Source organism: Delphinapterus leucas, chromosome 1 (genome assembly GCF_059928025.1).
Source record: "Delphinapterus leucas isolate spDelLeu-1000000601 "Yukka" chromosome 1, BTC_Dleu_Yukka2, whole genome shotgun sequence".
Classification (NCBI taxonomy): Eukaryota; Metazoa; Chordata; class Mammalia; order Artiodactyla; family Monodontidae; genus Delphinapterus; species Delphinapterus leucas.
Genome location: NC_143129.1, coordinates 55,973,455 through 55,992,329, shown reverse-complemented (window position 1 = coordinate 55,992,329; position 18,875 = coordinate 55,973,455). Strand labels below are relative to the sequence as shown.

Below are 18,875 nucleotides of genomic sequence, written 5' to 3'. Positions count from 1 at the left end.
TTTCTCCAAAGAAGACATACAGATGGACAAGAGGCACATGAAAAGCTGCTCAACATCACTAATCATTAGAGAAATGTAAATCAAAACTACAGTGAGGTATCACCTCACACCAGTTAGAATGGGCATCATCAGAAAATCTACAAACAACAAATGCTGGAGAGGGTGTGGAGAAAATGGAACCCTCTCGCACTGTTGGTGGGAATGTAAATTGATACAGCCATTATGGAGAACAGTATGGAGGTTCCTTAGAAAACTAAAAATAGAATTACCTCATGACCCAGCAATCCCACTACTGGGCATATACCCTGAGAAAACCATAATTCAAAAAGACACATGCACCCTAATGTTCATTGCAGCACTGTTTACAATAGCCAGGTCATGGAAGCAACCTAAATGCCCATCAACAGACGAATGGATAAAGAAGATGTGGCACATATACACAATGGAATATTAGTCAGCCATAAAAAGGAACGAAATTGGGTCATTTGTAGAGACGTAGATGGATCTAGAGACTGTAATACAGAGTGAAGTAAGTCAGAAAGGAAAAAACAAATATCGTATATTAACGCATATATGTGGAACCTAGAGAAATGGTACAGAGGAACCGGTTTGCAGGGCAGAAATTGAGACACAGGTGTAGAGAACAAATGTATGGACACCAAGGGGGGTGGTGTGATGAACTGAGCGATTGGGATTGACATGTATACACTGATGTGTATAAAATTGATGACTAATAACCTGCTGTATAAAAAAATAAATAAAATTAAATTTAAAAAAATACTGAGATTCTCTCTCCAGGAATACCTTCAGGTATGGACTTTGGTCACTACCCACCCCCAACATATCGTTTGCTTTTTATGCCAGATGACCTCTCAGTCCATGCTCAGGCAGGGCTTACTTTAGAGGCTGAGGTTTTTAGCACAGATTCTACCCAGTAGTGAAAATGTCATGGAAATAAAGGTGAATGTTATTGGGTCTTCCTGGCCATTGGCTGTGGAATTGCAGCTGGCAAAAGTGGAGTTAGCTGATGCTGCTAACCTTGTGGTGCTCTTAGAAACAGGCAACTGCTTTGGGTCAAAGCCACCCAAAGCCAGGCCAGCAAAGCATGGATTGGATTTCAGTCCCAACCTACTCCTTTGACCAGGCACCTTTGTGCAGTGTACAACCTGTACAACTGTATGTGGCAGACCTGAGGGTTTGGCTTATGTCCTTTCCCAAAACAAGCAGAATGAGAAGGCATCCAAACAGCACCTGGTTAGTGGTGCCGTACAGAAGTCTTACATTGCCTCTCTCTCCTCTCTCCACAGAGATCCCCCAGTGTGCTGGCTGCAACCAGCATATCCTGGACAAGTTCATCCTGAAGGTCCTGGACAGACACTGGCACAGCTCCTGCCTCAAGTGTGCAGACTGCCAGATGCAGCTAGCTGACAGGTGCTTCTCCAGGGCCGGGAGCGTCTACTGCAAGGAGGACTTCTTCAAGTAAGTCAGAGCTGGGGGCTGCACCTTGCTCTCCTTGCCCTGATCTAACTGCCTCCCCCCATGCAGTGAGGGGGAAGCTCTCGGTAAGGCAGGGTGGGGAGGGCGGGGGTCCACCCTGGGTGGGGTGGGTGAATCCTGGTGCTGAGAGGCTGTTGCTCATTGAGGGCCCCCTTTTGATCACCGGCCCCATCACCCCCTGAGGCCCAGAATCTCGGCCTCACTTGAGCTCTGCAAGGGCCATGGGTGGGGAGCCAGCAGGAGGCAAGAGCCAGACTTCTCCAGGGTGGCTGACAAGGGATCCCTGCAAATCCTAGAACGAGTTGCTCTTTCTGTCTTGGTGAGTTGGTGCCTCAGGGCACTTGGCTGTATCATTCCTGCGGCTTTCAGAGTGGTACTTTGAATTTTGTGCCCCAAATCTAGAGGCATCTCTATGGTTGCTCCTAGGGTCTCAGAGAAGTGTTGCTCCTGGTAGGGGTTGAGCCAGGCTCAGACAGTGTCATCAACTTCAATGGAAATATGACAAAGAGACAGTTTTGTGTGACGATTTAGAGCCCAGACCCTGCCTGGGTTTGAACTCACTTATTAGCAGTGTGCTCTTGGGCAAGTTATTTAACTTCTCTGTGTCTCAGTTTGCTTATCTGTAAAATGGGGCTGATAATAATAGGGTTGTTAGTTTTGAATGAGTCAACATGTGTAAATTTCTTAGGATACTTGCCTGATACATGCGTATTAGCTCTTAAGACTGTCCTTGATTTTTCATTCTGGGGTTGGGTCCATCAGAAACAAATCATGTTGGAACTTTAGGTCAAAGTGAGGGGATCTCCTAGAACTTATTTTCCATGGCGTTTAGTCTGAGACTTCTCTCCAAGAATTTATTACCTGAGGCACTTAGGCTGATGCCTCAAATGACGTGGGCCAGCTGGTAACAGCAAAGCCAAGAGCAGGAGGTGGGGGGTGTCTGCCAGCGACACAGAGCCCAGTGTGGGTGGCCCATGGGGTGCGTGGAGCGTGGTGGGACTGCTGGGAGGCTCGCCAGCACCGGGACACACTGGGCACAAATGAACAAGCCCCGGAGAGATGGTGTGCATCCTTCAGAGGATGTGTTTTCTGGAGACAGGGAGGAGAAAGAGGGAGAAGTGCCAGTCCTGATACAGAACATGATTTCTCACAAATCCTCCCGAAGGTTTAACTGCGGGGAATAAGTGAGTTGAATTTCTGATTCTCAAATTTGGTTAGTCCAATATGAATCAAAAAGCATTTTAAAGATGATCTTGGTAACCACAGGGGCTGCCTCCATGGCTTGTGTTCAGAAGGTAGCACTCATTGTCACCATCACACTTTGGTCAAATAAGCACTGCTCTCTCCTTGGGAGTGCGTGTGTGTGTGTGTGCATGTCTGAGCTCCCTGAGGGTGGGGCAGTAGCTAGCACAGGCATACCCAATGAATCCTTGATGGTTCCAGTTGAGGGATGGGCCTCTGCTTCTTCCTCTAAGTCTTTTCTGTGGACTGTTCCCCTTTCTCCCAATCTTCCTTTTGCTCTCCCCACCTCTGACCCTCGCCCTGTTGCCTTTATTTTGGCATTTACATGGTTCCGTCCCCTCTACCCACATCCTTTCTCAGCAGCACGTTTGCCTCTGCCTTCCTCCCTCATGGATGCCGTGGCCAAGCATCATGGCAGCTCTTATGGGCCCCTGGATGGGACGAGTGTCATCGTGCATGGGGGGAGGAGGGCAGGAGGAAGTAGGTGGGTGGGCCTGGCCGTCGGGGTTTGCTGAGCTGTCCCTGCATCCAGGGCCAGCGCGTCATCCTCCTATTTGGAAATCCTCAGCTCCAGGATAGGTGCTGAGATGTCCCTGGGTCAGAATTCTGGCTGGGGTTCAGGCAAGACCTGTCAGGACCACAGACCTAGGGCTCTGTCATCAGAGAAGCTCCTTTGAGCCCCGGCCTTGCCCTAGGGCCCTATCTGATGTTTGGACCTCGACTGGCTGCCTCCGGGTGGGGGAAAGGGAGGTGGCAGCAGCTGAAGTGTAGATTTGGGTTTGGGAGAAGTAATGGTAAGGACAGAGGATCGCTCTAGACCCGGGAGGAGCCCAGGGTATGGGCTAAGGAGGGATTAGCACAGGCCTGTGAGCCGTTAGCCCAAGACCAGAAATACAAGTGACAATTACTCACCCAGGCCGTTGCCCTGGGCCCCTGTCTCCATGGCCTTGCTTATCAGTAATGTCCCTACTCATCTCCCCACCCCTTGCTGCCCACACACCTCCCCACCAGACCAGCGTCCCCCCCACAGCTCAGCTCCTGACACCCCGACCCCAGCTCCTTCGGCAGGGCCCCCTCTGCCTACAGAATATCCCAGAAGCACTGTGCCGTCAGAGCCTTCCACCCTGTGCCCAGCCCCCCATCCAGCTCACTGCTTTCCTTGGGTGCCCGATGTCCCCAGCAAGATGCCCCATTTCCCAGCTATTTCATCGTCCAGGGATGAGGTCCACCCTCTCAGGGTCTCCCCATCCTTCCATGACGGTGAGTCCAGCCCCTCAGTGGCCTGGCCACCTTGCCTCCTTGTCTCTCCCGATGACTCAGCACGAGCTGCTTGCTTTGCTCATTCCTCACGCACCTGTTTGATCTTCCCCGTTGGCTTGAGGAAAGGCTTATGAGTCACTCATTTTTCTGTCTTCCCCACGCACCTGGCCCTGAGCCTTGCCCACAGGCCATCACTGGGTTTGACGCAACAGAGAGTAGATTACATAGTGAATTCACAACGCACCGTGGGGACCAGTTTCTTCTGTACCTGGCTTGGCGTCCTGCGAGTCACAGAGGCCCAGGATGCCTCCGTTATTTAGCCCCAGTTCTCCTTCCACAGGATTGCTCTGCTTCCTAAAGTAGCCCACTCTCAGGACTGGATCCTCTCGTAAAGCAGGGGAGCTGGCCGCATATTCAGTGCTGAAACCAGGTCATTACCTCTGTGATGGGGCTGCTGGGTGGAGAGAAATTTTAAACTGAAGTGATTCTCCCCACTGCCAATGGAGGGGCAATCAGACACGAAGATCGGGCACCTCCGAAGCCCTATAGGGAGGCCACATGGATTTACAGGCAGTCAGGCCTCACCCAGCTTTTGGGGACCATGGCTGTTTGGTACAGGAAGGCATATCTGCAGTACGGTGTGGTATAGCAAGTCACAGTCCTTGGTGAGGACAGAGAGGGAGAATTGTCTACGGTCAGAGCGGCCTCGCCTCCCATCCACAGGGGTCTTGGGACCTGCTGCCCACTTGGGGCTCAGGCTGTGATTTGGTCACAGAATGCGTGGGTCTGCTCCTCATTACAGCTCATTAAAGGTTACCAGGCACCTGCTTTCAGATGGCACATGTGCAGAGGGACACTGGGAGCAGAGAGAACAAGAGGCGGGTCAGGAGGGGAGGGCAGTCCCAGGCAGCCCCGGTCCCTCCCTCATCTCACACCAGGCTGCAGGTGTCACCACCAACAGCCTCGAGAGAGGGCCAGCAGGTGCCGTGCACTTGGATTTGCCTGTCACTTGTGCCCGTGGCACTTGGAAGATGCCTGGTCAGAGGCATCTTGTCTATGCTCCTTGAAGTAAAAGAGAAAAAGAAAAAAGAAAAAGCAGTGTCCTTTTATGATATCTGCCCCAAAGCCCGGCTCGGAGGCAGAAGGCAGGATTCATTGACCTCACCGATCAACACTGTGGTTCTAAGTTCCAGGATCAATATTTTAAATCTCTTTGCCTATAACAAGGGGCAGGGCCACTGCTTTGCACAATTCCAGGGGCATCTTTTATTCTGTGTGAAGCTTTGTGACTCAAGACTGTAATGTGAGGAGTGCCCCGCTGGAGGTGTGTAATACCCCAAAAGTGGGGGAGGGGGACAGAGAGGAAAGCTGGAGGTTGGCTCCCACTAGCTTCCAGCCTGTGAGACATGGTCGTACTGGTGACTGGCAGCAGAGGGCGATGTTGGTGTGTGCACAGGCAGAAAGAAGTACTGTCGGAAGGTTGCACTCTGTAGTTGTTATGTTGTTTGAAGGGCGGGGGCTGTTAAACTCTGTCTTGCTCAGTAACATTAGCTGATTTTTGCTGTTGTTTGTTGTTTTGACTCTTGGGTCCTTGGATTCCCTTCTCCAAAGGAAATAACATTCTGGGGCCTGAGAGCAGAGGCTTAGTTGACTCATACAGCGTGCTTCTAAGATTATTACAATTTGAATCGCAAGCCAGGGGGCCAACAACTCCTTGGGTTGCATTTGCTGAGCAGGTCTTTTCTGGACTGTGCACCCAGCATGTGGAGGATCCCTGGCTCCTTGCAAAAGGACTAGAGCCTGGGGAGAGCAGGGGTCTGGGATTTGGTCTTCCGGGTCCCCCTTTTCATCACTGATTTGGTCCTGGGATGAGCCTGGCAGCTCCCTTACTCTGAGGCGTGGTGAAAACAGGTTTTCTGCTCCAGGAACTGGTTCAAGTGCTGGGGTCCTTAGGCAAGTTCCTTAACATCTCTGAGCTCCAGTGTCCTCTGCAGGAAAAATGGGAGCGCTAACGGTGGCTGCTTTAGAAGACCTGGTACACAGTAGCATTTCGCAAAGGGGAGTTATTTTATCAGTGGAGTGGTCTGGTGAACCCAAACGGAGCTTGACCGAATTCCTGTCCTGTGTTTTACAAGCTGTTTGTCAGCAAACAAGTGACTAGGCCTTCCTGAAAACCTCATTCCCTGATCTGTTAAGAGGTGACATTCTAACCCACAGAGTTGCTGTGAAATGCAACTCTGTGGGTTAGAATGTCACCTCTTAACAGATCAGGGAATGAGGCTTTGGAACGTGCGGGCTCAGCGGCCATGGCTCACGGGTCCAGCCGCTCCGCGGCATGTGGGATCTTCCCGGACCGGGGCACGAACCCGCGTCCCCTGCATCGGCAGGCGGACTCTCAGCCACTGCGCCACCAATGGAGGAAGATAGTGTGTAAACTGTGTCTAGCACTGCTGGGTGCTTCATGCTAGGTGCTGTATATCTGGGTTTCTGGCCCTGGATGTGTTCACTTGACCTGCGGCCATGGAGGGCCAGCTGGCAGAGTTGTCCCTCGGGCTGGGCCTGAGCTGACCTCTCCTGCCCGCTGCTCCCTCCAGCTTTGAGACCTTCCCACTGAGATGACTTTTAAAGGCCTAGAACTCCTCAGATGGAGGCGGGGGTAGCCTGGCAGGTGGAGAGGGTACATGGCAGTGGGCCGGTGACAAAGATGCCATGCCAATTTACATGAAGACTTGAGAAACAAACCAGTGATTATTATAATATGAAAACAAACAGCTATAGAATCAAAGAAAGGGCAAGAGTCCGTGTATGTTTTTAAGGCAAAGCACAGCCTTTAAGAACATCCCAGGCTTGAGGGGAGCTTCAAGCCACGCCCTGGCCGCCAGGTGTGTGTGCTGGCATCTGCCTGCCAGAGGGGGCCGTGGGGAAGAGTCGGAGGCGTTCTGGGGTGACTGCCACTCCGGGGGCTCCTATCTAAAGCTTCATGCTTCTCTGGGGGTGTCTCCCTGCCCCTGAGGCCCTCACCTGCCTGACACTGCGGGGACCCAGCGGGATGGAGGGGTGCTGCGCCGTTGTCACTGGGGAGCTGTGTCCCCTCCCCCAGCCGGTCAGTCTCCAGGCGGCTGTCAGCTAAGGGCAGGTAAGCGGCGTCCCTGGGAGCCCAGGAGCTGCTGATTTATCCCCGCAGTTCAGAACAGCCTGTTTCAGCTCTGGCTCGCTCTGAGTTTGGCCCAGCTGCAGGGTAGTTTTGCTGGCTCTGGCCAGGTCTTTGTTAGTGACCTTGGGCCAGTCACTCCGGTGACCAGGGCCTCTATTCCTCAGCTGGGCAGACGCCCACAGGACATCGGGCAATATGGGCCTGATGGGCTGATAAGGGCCCAGAAACCTCTCTCCGAGGTGGACGTTGAAGAGGGACCAGGCGCTGGGTTTGAATCCAGGCTCAGTGTGAATTTGGGGCATTAGACCTCTCTGAGCCTCACTCTCCCATCTCGAAAAAGGGATGGGAATAAAAATGTCTACTTTTCACAAGTTACTATGAGGACTGAGTCAAATGAAGTGTTCGGTAGCCATCATTATTGGCAGCTATTCCTATTAAGGCCGTGATGGCATATCTATGTAGGGAGGAGAAGAAAAGAGAAAAGGAGGGTCCTGGGGCAGAGGCTACAAAAGGCCTTGGGCCAGACAGGGGTCCTGGGGAGGGAGGTGGGGCCTGTCCAGTGGCAATGGCAGGTCAGGTGATTGGAACAACTGTCCACCTCTTGGTGTGCGGAGCTGCCGTGAGTCTTCCCCACAGGAGACCATCCCTCCCTGTGTGGTCCAGAGCTCTGTGGCAGTGACCGCAGCCCTCAGCCTTCGCTTCCCACAGCTGGGTTCCCAACTCTGGCGGGAGGGTCCCGCCTGTGCTTGTGTGGCCGCCTCTAGCTAGCTTGTACTCTGTTGCCCCAGGAAGAGGCCACTTCAGTTCTGGGGTTGGTTGTGGTCCAATCTGGGGCCAGGTTCTTGCTGAGCCACTTGTTATTTTTGATAACCACACACCTGTTAGGACATATACACACACACACACACACACACACACACACTCTAGCAAAATGTGCTTGAAGAACTCACAAGGGGAGGGTCTCTTTGACGTGTGACTTTCCATAATTTCCGAATAGTTTATAGTCTAATTCCCTCACTAAGCAAATTAAACCTCTTAAGGTAACGATCAGATGGTCCAGATAGTAGCTGTGCACGTGGACATTTGTAAGATTCAGGCACTGGTGGGACCAGGCCCATAGTCATTTGCAAAGGCCTGTAATCAAGGCAGAGGCAATTACTTAGCTGAGCACTTGCCCCTGGGGCCTGAGGCGGCATATCAGGCAGTGACGAGCCCACGGATCATCTGTCTGCCTGCCCCGGAGGCCTCCCGTTCAGCGGTGCCTGCCCCCCCTCCCAGAGCCCAGGCTCTCAGTGAAGGCCTCCTGACATCCCTGGAACCTGCATACTCGAGACCTTTCTGCCTTGGGAGAATCTGTTTGGAACCAAATAGTTGCAAATCAGCCTGGGAGTCAGATGGCATCTGGGCTGTGGGAACATGGTCCCCAGGCAAAGAGGGATGGGGTGACATGGGAATGGGAGATGGGGGCAGCTTAAAACACACCAGCTGGCAGCAGCAAGTCCCGTTCTCTTAATCACTGGGGCTCAACCTCCTCCCTCCTTTACTTCCCACCCCCAGCCATTCAGGTACCGAGACACGGGGTCCCACCTCCAAAGGGCCTCTCTTTCCATTCCCACTGCCTCTCTCCTCTCTCCGTCCCCTGTCACCACACCTCTGCACCGCTGGAAGCTTTTCTAATCGGCTGTCCTTCCCCTCTCGATCCCCTCTCTGCCAGTCTATGCCTTCCTGCTGCAGCCCATCTTTGGCCACGTTGCCCCCATGGCTCCTGAATCTCCCGAGCCCAGTGCTCAGGAACCCGTGGCCTGGCTCCACCACATCTCCTGCTGTTTCTCTGGCCGAGGTCACACGAAGGTCCAGAGAGAGCCAGTCTCTGACTTGCCGATCTGGCTCCTGGGGTCCGTTGGTGCCCCTGGAAGCGCCGCTTTCAGAGAAGCCACAGACCAGCCTTGGACCCTGCGGCGGGCATCATGGGTCCATGCAGCGGGCTGGCCGGGGGTATGGTGGGAGGGGGTGGGATGGGGCCTCTGTCCCCGAACGTCCATCCTGCTGCCTGTCCCCGTGTCTGCCGCACCACTGTTGAGAGTGAGTCCTTAGGTCTTGAAGGGCTCAAGAGTCAACAAGCAAGCTGCAGACGCTGCGAGAGGGCCAAGAGCGTCCGCTACGCAGGGTTTCTCAAAGAGTGGTCCATGCCACAGCTGTACTGGGGTCATCCGTGTGGGGCTTGTTAAAAGTGTGGGTTCTGGGCCCAGAATCAGGAGTCTGGGGTGGCTTTTCTGCTTCTAAGCAAACATCCCAGGTGGCACTTCTGCACAGGGTAATTTGGTGACAGCTGGGCTAACACCTTGGCAGAGAAGAATTAGTCTGGAGTAAGGAGAGCCGATTAGGTGCCTAGAGGAGAGGAGTGGGAAGGAGGGACGATGTTGTTGGGCCAGCTGGCAGCCTGTCCCATCTGTGAAAAGGGAATAATAATAGCTACCGATAAGGGCTGTTGTGCGCTTTCAATGAAATAGCTCACGTGAAATCCCCTGGTGCCTACTGACTGCTTAATGCATGTTCACAAAAATTAGGAGAGATGGGCTGCACTCTCGTAGAAGAGGGTCAGATCCTACACGTCCCATGGCCTCTTGGGAAGCAAATCTCCCCCCAGCAGGGAAAGCGGGGAAGGATGGCTGGGGGAAGGGAGAGTTGTGCTGTAGACCTTTTTCTGCCACTAACTGGGCTGTGTGATCTTGGGCAAGCCCCTGACCCTCTCTGGGCTTCCCCAGTTTGCTTCTGTGTTAAATGAGGAGGTTGGACTACGTCACTGGTTCTAAAGCTTTTCCCGTTGTATTCATCTCAAAGTAATATTGAATGCTTGTTGAAAAGAAAAACATTATATTAAAAACAAAAAGCAGAGCCTGAGGGGCAGTTCTGGTGGGCCTGGGAGCTTTATGTGTGAGTATGTGTATGGGGGAGCTGTGTCTGTATTCTCTAAGGCTCTAACATTCTCCGGTGTCAGGCCTTCTCCAAATATGGCCCCCGTTTATGTCTGGAGAAGGCTGACCGTTCTGGGGCAGAACTCTGTGTGCCGTGACACGGCTGTGGTGGTGATATATGTTGGAAATATTGGTACATACAGTAACAGTAAATATCAGTGACTTACCTGTCAAGTATGGTGATAGATAAAAGAAATACATGGAGGGAAGTGTCAACTGGAAAAAAAATATACGGCCGGCAGTAAATCACCACCAAGCAATTAAAGCATAAAATTAAGTTGTGTGGTATTTTCTTTCCTCGGGACAGTGCACCGCACTGTGGCAGCTCCCACACATGGGAGGCTGGCGTGGGCCCGGGCTGGCTTCCACTGACTGCTCTCAACGGCGCAGAGAAAGGAAGAACATTGGGTTCAAATCCCAGCTCCACGGTCTATGGCTGTGAGGCCCCTGGCACGTTTCTTACCCTCTCTGAACTTGTTTCCTCATCTACAAATGGGGGAATTGTGCATTAATGCATACCATAGGAGTGGGTCATTCACTACGTATGACCAAATAGTCACTGAACACATATCCCGGGCCAGGCACTGCTCCAGGCGCTGGGTCCACTGGTGAACCAAATAGATCCAGCCCCACTGTCACGGAGCTCGCCTTCTAGAGAGGGGAAAAGACAATACGATAAACAAACGAAATGCACAGTACATCCATGGGAGATGAGTGCTTTAGAGAAGGGAAAGGAAGTGCTGGGGTGGGGTGCAGGAGAGGTGGTTAAGGACTGCCCCCTGAGAAGGATACATCTGAGGGGTGACCTGTAGAAAATGCAGGAGTGAGCCATGTAGATATCCGGGGAAAGAGCTCCGAGCCTAGGAAGCAGGCCGGATGGTGCAGGATTGTAGAGGCCAGTTAGGGGACTTTGGCTTTTACTCTGAGTGAGAGGGGAGCCCCTGGAAGGTTTTGAGCAGGGGAGTGAGATGGTCCGACTCAGGGTCACTGTGTGGAGGATAGATGGTGGGGCAAGGGCTGCAGCCAGGGGATGCTTTAGGGGAGCTGTGGGCAAGGGGAGAGGGTGGCCTCAGCTGGGGAGGCAGTGGTGGAGACGGCGAGGGGTGGTCCAGTTCTTGGCATAACTTTGAGTGGTGCCAATGAGATTTGCTGACAGATCAGATGCGGGTGTCCAAGGCTGTCGGCCTGAGCAACTGAAGGAATGAAATCACCCTTCTCTGAGATGGGGAAGGTCACTGGAGGAACAGAAACATTTGCAATAGATGTTTGTTTGAGCAAACATCTGGTTGCCAATGAAATTAGGGTTAAGATTGGCTTTTCAATTCCTGCAAAATGTGCTGTTGGGATTTTGATAGGAATTGCATTAAATCTGTAAATCCCTTTGAATAGTATTGCCATATTAACAATATGAAGTTTTTAAAGCCATGAACATAGAACATCTTTCCATTTGTCTTGGTCTTTTAAAATTTCTTTCAGAAATATTTTGTAGTTTTTAGTGTGCACGTCTTGCACCTGTTTGGTTAAATTTATCCTAAAATATTTGATTCTTTTTGATTCTTTTTGATGCTATTGCAAATGTTCCTGTTCCTGAGGAACAGATGCTGGGATCTGCATCTGGATCAGGAGTTTGGTCTTGGGCGTCCAAGTCAAGATGCTGAGGACGTCATGGGATGTACCCGTCTGGAGTTGGGTGGGGAGGTCTGGGCTTGGAGGTGGAAGTAGAATCCCCAGGGGTGTAGGGGGGGACAGAGAAGAGGTGTGGGAGGTGGAGGAGGGGCTGTCCGAGGAAGGAGCAGACCCAGGAGAGTCGGGTCCTGAGGCCAAGTGAGCGCAGCGTTCTAAGGAAGAGGGATGGCCGATGTGGTAGAAGGTCAGGGAAGATTAGACCTGACCACTGGACTCAGCGATGCCGGGGCCACGCTGACCTGGTCAAGTGCAGTTGGGGTTGATTTGTCGGTGGCACCTTGACTGGAGCGTGTATTATTCAGGGTTTTCCACAGAAATGCAACCAACAGGGTGTGTGTGGGGTGTGTGTGTGTGTGTGTGTGTGTGTGTGTGTAAAGAGATTTAATTTAAGGATTGGCTCACATGATTTTGGAGGCTGAGAAGCCCCAAGATCTGCAGTCAGCAGGCTGGAGACCCAGGAGAGTTGATGGTGTAAGTCCCAATCCAAAAGATGGCAGGCTCAAGACCCAGGAAGGGCCAGCATTTCAGTTCGAGTCTAAAGGCAGGAAAAGACCGATGTCCCAGCTCCCGGCAGTCAGGCAAGGGGAGTTCACTCTCACGCTTGGGAGGGCCAGCCTTTCTGTTCTCTTCAGATCTTCACCTGATTGGGTGAGGCCCATCGCATTGAGGAGGGCAATCTGCCATACTCCGTCGCTGATTCAGATGTTAATCTGTCCAAAACCGCTTCCAGACACACCCAGGAAAATGTTTGAGCAAACATCTGGTTGCCCATGAAATTAACCATTGGAGTGGATTCAAGAGAAGACTGAGAGCGGGGGGCATTAGAGACCCTGCCTAGAGACCCGTCTTCTGAGGGATTTTGCTCCAAGGGGAGTAGAGAAAGGGCTGGTAGATGCAAGGAGGTGTAGGGTCAAGAGAGGTTTTATTTTTTTAAGTGGCGGAACTATTGATAATAGCATGCTGTCCGCTGCTGGGTAGATGTGGTAGAGAGGGGAAGTTAATGATGTGGGTGGCAAGGGGGCCAGTTGCTGGGTGAATGATCTTATTAGGCAGGAAGGAGCGGACTCTGCGTCCAGGCGGGCGGTCGGCCTTGACCAGGAGCACAGCCGAGTCAGCTGCAGGAAGCCGAGAGACCTGGGCAAGCGGCGGCGGGGCGGGGGTGGGGTGTGTGTGGACGGGACAGTGGGAGTGCCTGGCAGGCCTTTGCTTAGAGCTCCGTTTTTCTCCTGGAAATAGGAGGCCGGGCCGCCAGCTGAGACGGAGGATGAGGGGCCTGAGAGAGAGAAGGTATGGGAAGGTGGGGGGGCTAATGCACTAGGGAAGTACCCTGTGCTTTCCCGGCCCCTCTTGAGGTCCAGAGCCTGAGTTTAAGGGGAGGCCGGTCAGGGAGGTGGTAGGTTTCCCTCGGCACTGTCAGACGCCCGGTGCTGCATGGAGGAAGCAGAGGACCGAGAGCGGGGCGCGGGTTCGGGGTGTGGGCGCGAGAGGGATTCCTAAGGTGGACCACGGAGTCTTTGCTGGGTAAGGGGAGGATGTGAGGCCACGAGGGGAGGGAGGGGCAGTGAGAGGGGCCGGGTTGCAGGGCTGTGGGCATCAGGCTGCTGCGGGGACTGAGCTGGAAGGACAGGACGGTGCAAAGGTTGGAAGTTATTCCTGGAGGCACCGCAGTTCCTGGTGACACGGTCCGGGGCGGACCATGGGCATGAGTGGCTGAGGAACAGGGGAGGCCATGCCTTTCAGGAGAAGAGGTCAAGGAAACGAGAGGGCAGGGGCAGGAGGGACTCTGGGGACACTGACGCCACTGAGAATTACGGCAGCAGGGACGGTGAGAGCGACAGTGAGCCAGGAGGGAAACTCGCCCCGGGGTGGGGCGTGGGCCTGGGTGACAATGACTGCCCCGGGGAGGTAGCAGTGTAGCCTGAGGGCCAGTTGTGAGGATCAAGTGAGGTTATGTACCACGCGGGCACATGGCAGGTGCTTGGTAAACGGGAGCTGCTCTTTAATCGTGTTGGTGACCGGAATATGATACCTGGCCTGATGGTAGGTCAGAACTTAAAATCAGGAATGTGCTGGAACATCTGCGGTGTAGGATTTACATGCACTTGTTTCTAGAAGATGTGGTGCCTGCCAGGCCTGCCTGTCGCCCTTCCTGCAGTATCCAGACACCCTGAAGTGGACAGCGGGCCAGGCAGGCCTGTCGAGAGCAGCTGGGGTGGACAGATGAATGGGCAGAGGGAACTCAGGCTGAGCACGGGAGCAGAGGGGGAGGCCAAGGACACAGGCCTGGCCCTGTTCCCAGGGTCGGGGACAGCCCCTGAATGTCAGCCATGACGTCTGGTGCATTTCCAGAAGCACAGGCCCCTCACACCTGAGCTACAGGTGCAGGAAGGTGTGGATAGGACCAGTTGGTGTGTTGAGGTGAACGCTGCGGGGGAAGGCTCTTGGGGCAGCCCCGCATCGCAGGCCTGGGAGCTGCATGCTCGGCGGCTCAGAGCAGCTGGGGATGCTTGAGGGGCACAGGGCCCCTGGAATCCACTTCCAGTCCAGAGTAGAGACACCACGGCTGGCTGCTCCGTGATGTTTGCTGCCTTTGATGCCCACCGTGCGCCAGCTGTGCTGTCAGAAGCACTGAGTTCAAATCCTGGTCTTTTTACTCTTTGCCTGTGTGAGCTGAGGCCAGCACCTCCCCCATCTGAGCCTCGGTTTCTCATTTGTCAGAAGGCATCATAATCCCCGCCTTCCAGGTTGGGCACTCAGGAGACATCTGTGGAATGAGTGCAATGATGAGAGCAAAGTGGGGTGGAAAGTTTATGTTTTCGTAAACTTCGGGCCTCATTTCACCGGGGGTGTTCCCTTCTTAGGAGAGCCTTTGCCGGGAGCTGCAGTTATTATGGTGAGTGCTAACCCTTCCCCTCCTGCTTCGGACACGTGCTTGAAGGAGCAGTTCGTGTACGCATTCCTCCCTGTGTGCATTCGTTCACTCCTTCGGTGGGTCTTTGTGGCTTGCCTGCTGCTCGTTGGGCAGAGATAAGAGCATTGCCAGTGACGTTGCTCTGAGAAGGAAGTAACGTTAGCCATTAGCAAGTCCTCTCTTGTGTTTTCTTTGTCTTTTGGATCAGCTCCAGCTGCTTTCCCTGGGGAGACCGGCCGTCCCTGAAGGCCTAGCGGGCAGGGCTGACCAGAGAGAGATTGTCCTTCTGGTGAGCAAGGCCAGTGCAGTTTGCACCCGAGTGGGCCGGGCCCTGCACACGGTAGGGGCTCAGCGATAGGACGAAGGGAATGCTGACTAGAAAATTCCTTGGAAGCCTCTTCCTTGGCCAGTGTCCTGCTCGGCCCCCGCCCCCAGCACCCTGCAGATTTGGTCAGGTTGGTTAGACTATTGGTTCTGTGTAGCAGCCAGTTCACAGTTTTACCTGGTTTTGGACCCGGGAGTTTTAGCCGCGGTCATCTCATTATTGCTTGTCACAGAACAAGTTGTGCAGCCTCTCCAGGCCGTGGCTGCCTCACCTGTGACTCTGGCTGGTCTGAGATCTGGACACTCAGGACAGTGTCGTCATCACATCTGCAGCCCCACAGGACGGCGCCTTATTCTGGGCCCGCTGGCTCTGACCAGAAGTTGGGGTGGGGAGCCCCTCAGGACGGGGCCATGCTGGGAGAGCCCTGTGGGCCCAGGGGGTGCACGCAGTCCCCTCGATGAGGGTCCCGCTGGCCGTGCTCCAGGGGAGAGGGGTAATAAGGGGCAACTTCCACTTACCATCGGTATAAATCCCACAATCAGGAAAATTGCTTCAATTGCTAAAAAACACCGGTGGGAAAGTCCATTTATTTTTCATTTTTCTTGTGCACTTGCCACCCTCACGCATGAATCACTGTCGGTATGTAGATTAAATTTATACCCTCGTTATCTTTCATGTCTCTGGGGCTCTGGTTTCAACTAGGTTTCTGGTTACGGAAAGCCACAGCCTGCATTTTAGTGGGGAGAGGATGTGGCCCTGCCTGTGGGCGGGGCCGCTGCAGGGTCTCCATTCTGTTCTGGAGTCTGCTCAGCCCTCCTCCTACCCCCCCCGGCCCCCCACCCCACCCCCGGTCTCCACCCCGTGACTCGGCCACAAAATAGGACTTGCTTTTTGGAACACTCTAGTTCTTCTCTGGAGCTGCTTCTGCTCCAGCCTTTGCAGCAAAGGATTTGGACGCTTGGGTTTCGGTGGTTTATTTGGGAGGGTTTTGCAGTGAGCAGGATTGTTTCATTTTGAACACCTGCTTTGTGAATTGGCCTGGACTGGATAGCAAACTACAGGCAATTTGAAAACACACTCTAGTAACACATATACAGGCTTCCTTACACACACACACACACACACACACACACACACACACACACACACACACACACACACACACACACACACACACACACACACACACACACACACACACACGCTGGGCCAGCCTGCCTTCCTCTCTAATACAGGCAACATGGTTGGACAGCAGCTGTGGAAGCAGCCTGGTTCTCACCTGTGCTCTGTCTGGGAGGTTCAGAACCATCTAGGACTGACAGTAGACTGTTCTCCATTCTCAGATTTAGCCATCTCCTTGCATAATCTCTAAAATCATGGTTCTTTATTCACTGATTTATTTTTCAACAAACTTGATCTCTACTTTTCTGAGTCCTGGACTTGAAATCTGGTGAAACCCTTGAAACCCTTTGAAAATGTGTTGAAAGTCCAGGCCCCTCCTCCTGATGCACAGTTTTGAAAAAACTCAGGGGTAGTTGACAGAGCCCGTCCTGAGCTCCGGGCCGAGAAACCTGCTCTAAAGAGGCCTGCTCCCATGCATGCCACCGTCCTCACAAAACCGAGGGGCATTCCAGGAGTTCAGAAGCCTGGGGTCCTTCCGAGCCAAACAGCTCAGGCCCTCACACCCCGACACCCTCCTCAGATCTCGTCTCAGAAGAGCAGTCCCTGGGGCCACGCTCCTGGCTCTTTTGGGGTTACCCATCTAGACTTAGAGAGCCCCACTTCTCTCTGTGACCCCATGGCCCCGGGACGGGGCTGAAGCTGCAGCTGGCCGTGCCTGCTCCAGGCCCCTGCAGCCCCCGGCAGGTATCATTACTGCACAAGAGACCCATCATTCTGCATTAATCTGGGATTCATCATGATAGCCATGACCATAATTAATTTATTTGGTATTAATGGGGATGAAATATGTACTGTCCTTTCAGGGGAAATCAGGCTGCCTATAAGCATTAGTTAAAAGGACCATTAAAATCAAACCTTCCCCAGATCCATTAGGCAAAGTCTTTCATCCTGAAGAAGATAAAGTTCTGCTGTGTGAAATGTCATGAATAATTAGGTTGATTGCTGTTTTAAACTCTGCCCCTTCCTCCCCAACCCCCCCACCTCCCTCCTGCAGCAGAGCCCCCCACGCACCTCCGCTTCATCGTCACATCTGCACTGGCCCCCAATTCCCCTCTGGCCTCTACGACCACTGGCGTGGCTCTGTGTGTATGGCCAGGACAGGGAACGGGGCTTAAGTGACCCAGCTGGACTATAGTTGCAACGAGTCTACTTCTCTTCTTTTCCCAATCTTGGGCCTGGGTGGTGGGCACCTTCCTCTTGCCTCGGTGCTGCTCCAGAAAGGGATTGATGGGAAGAGGTCTGAGGTAGCATTTTTCAAACTGAGGTCTGCAGGCCCCGCACCTCGAATGGTGGCAGGGGTATAAAACGCAGATTCCCGGGCTCACATCTCAGGGGCTGTGCGTGGGAAGGGGACGGAGTCTGCTACGGAGGGTTTGGTGTCTGCCGGATGGAGGGGAGAGGCAGGAGAGAGAACCCATCGTGAGAGGCCCGCTCTGCGGCCGAAGTGTGATTTCTCTGGAGCCCCGTGTGGACCCCGGCGTGTGGCGTGTCCCAGCCACACGGGCCTCTCCCGTGGGGAGCACGGGAAGAGGCGTTTCACCTGATGCTTTATGCACATGGGTGCACACAGTTGCCCCGTGGGGCTGGTCCTCTAGGCCTCACCGTCAAGCTGAAGAAACCAGGAGGCAGAGGGCGAAGCTGCCTGCTCAGTGGGACCTGGAAAATCCTACAGCCCTGGGTGAACTGACGAGCTGTTAATCGGACAGTTGGGTGGCCCAGGGGTGGAGGCCCATGGACCCCCCGGAGTGGTGGGGTGGAGGAGGGACAGATGAAAAGTGCGCGCAAGCCAGACCCCGCCTCCCTGCCGCGCGCTCTAATCTTTTCACGCCACGCTGCCCTTACAGGCGCTTCGGCACGAAATGCACGGCCTGCCAGCAGGGCATCCCCCCGACCCAGGTGGTCAGGAAGGCGCAGGACTTCGTCTACCACCTGCACTGCTTCGCCTGCATCATCTGTAACCGGCAGCTGGCCACGGGGGACGAGTTCTACCTCATGGAGGACGGACGGCTGGTGTGCAAGGAGGATTACGAGACGGCCAAGCAGAACGGTAATGAGCACGGCCCCTCCCCCCGGCCTCCGTGCCGGCCGTGCCCCCTGTCCTGCCTGAGTCCGGGCTGCCCACCCCTCGGAGCCCTGCTCGCCCCCTGCCTCCTCTAAAACCTTCCCAGATGCCTGCAGGGAGGGGGAACCCCCAGCCCCCAGCCCTTGGCACTTGCTGCTCCACTGAAGCATCAACCGGTTTCCGGCCGCTGAGCGCCTGCCTGTCTCGCGCGCCAGCACGTTGGCTGAGGACCTTGTGCCTATCATCCCGAGGCCTCTCGCTTGGGGCGGGGCTGGGAGGGTGCTCCGTCTGCAGTGGAGCTGCACATCAGTTTCACATATCGGGGTGCGCATTTACCTCTGCACCTCAGAGGCTTCGGTCAGCAGGAGCCCTGGCGTTGGCCTAGGTCACCCTTGGAACGGGTCAGCTCGGTTTTCAGTTAACTGTATTGTGTTTCCCCTCTCAGACTGTGGGCTTCTCGAGGGCAGGGACTTAGGGGTGACGACTCTTGTGTCTCCCAAGCCCCTCACATGGGAGCAGATGCTCAGCCAGTCTCCTCGTTCAGGGAGACCCAACCATCTCAACCATCTGCTCCCGTGCAC

At 54.1% G+C, this 18,875-nt stretch overlaps 1 protein-coding gene across 1 annotated transcript in view; it reads left to right on the top strand.

The window, feature by feature from the left end:
- Nucleotides 1-18,875, top strand: part of LHX4 (LIM homeobox 4) — a 48,318-nt gene that overhangs the window by 16,505 nt on the left and 12,938 nt on the right. The window contains exons 2-3 of the mRNA XM_022556575.3: nucleotides 1,308-1,479; nucleotides 18,077-18,279. Of these exons, the coding sequence (XP_022412283.1) occupies nucleotides 1,308-1,479; nucleotides 18,077-18,279 (375 nt within the window). The remainder of the gene's footprint in view (nucleotides 1-1,307; nucleotides 1,480-18,076; nucleotides 18,280-18,875) is intronic.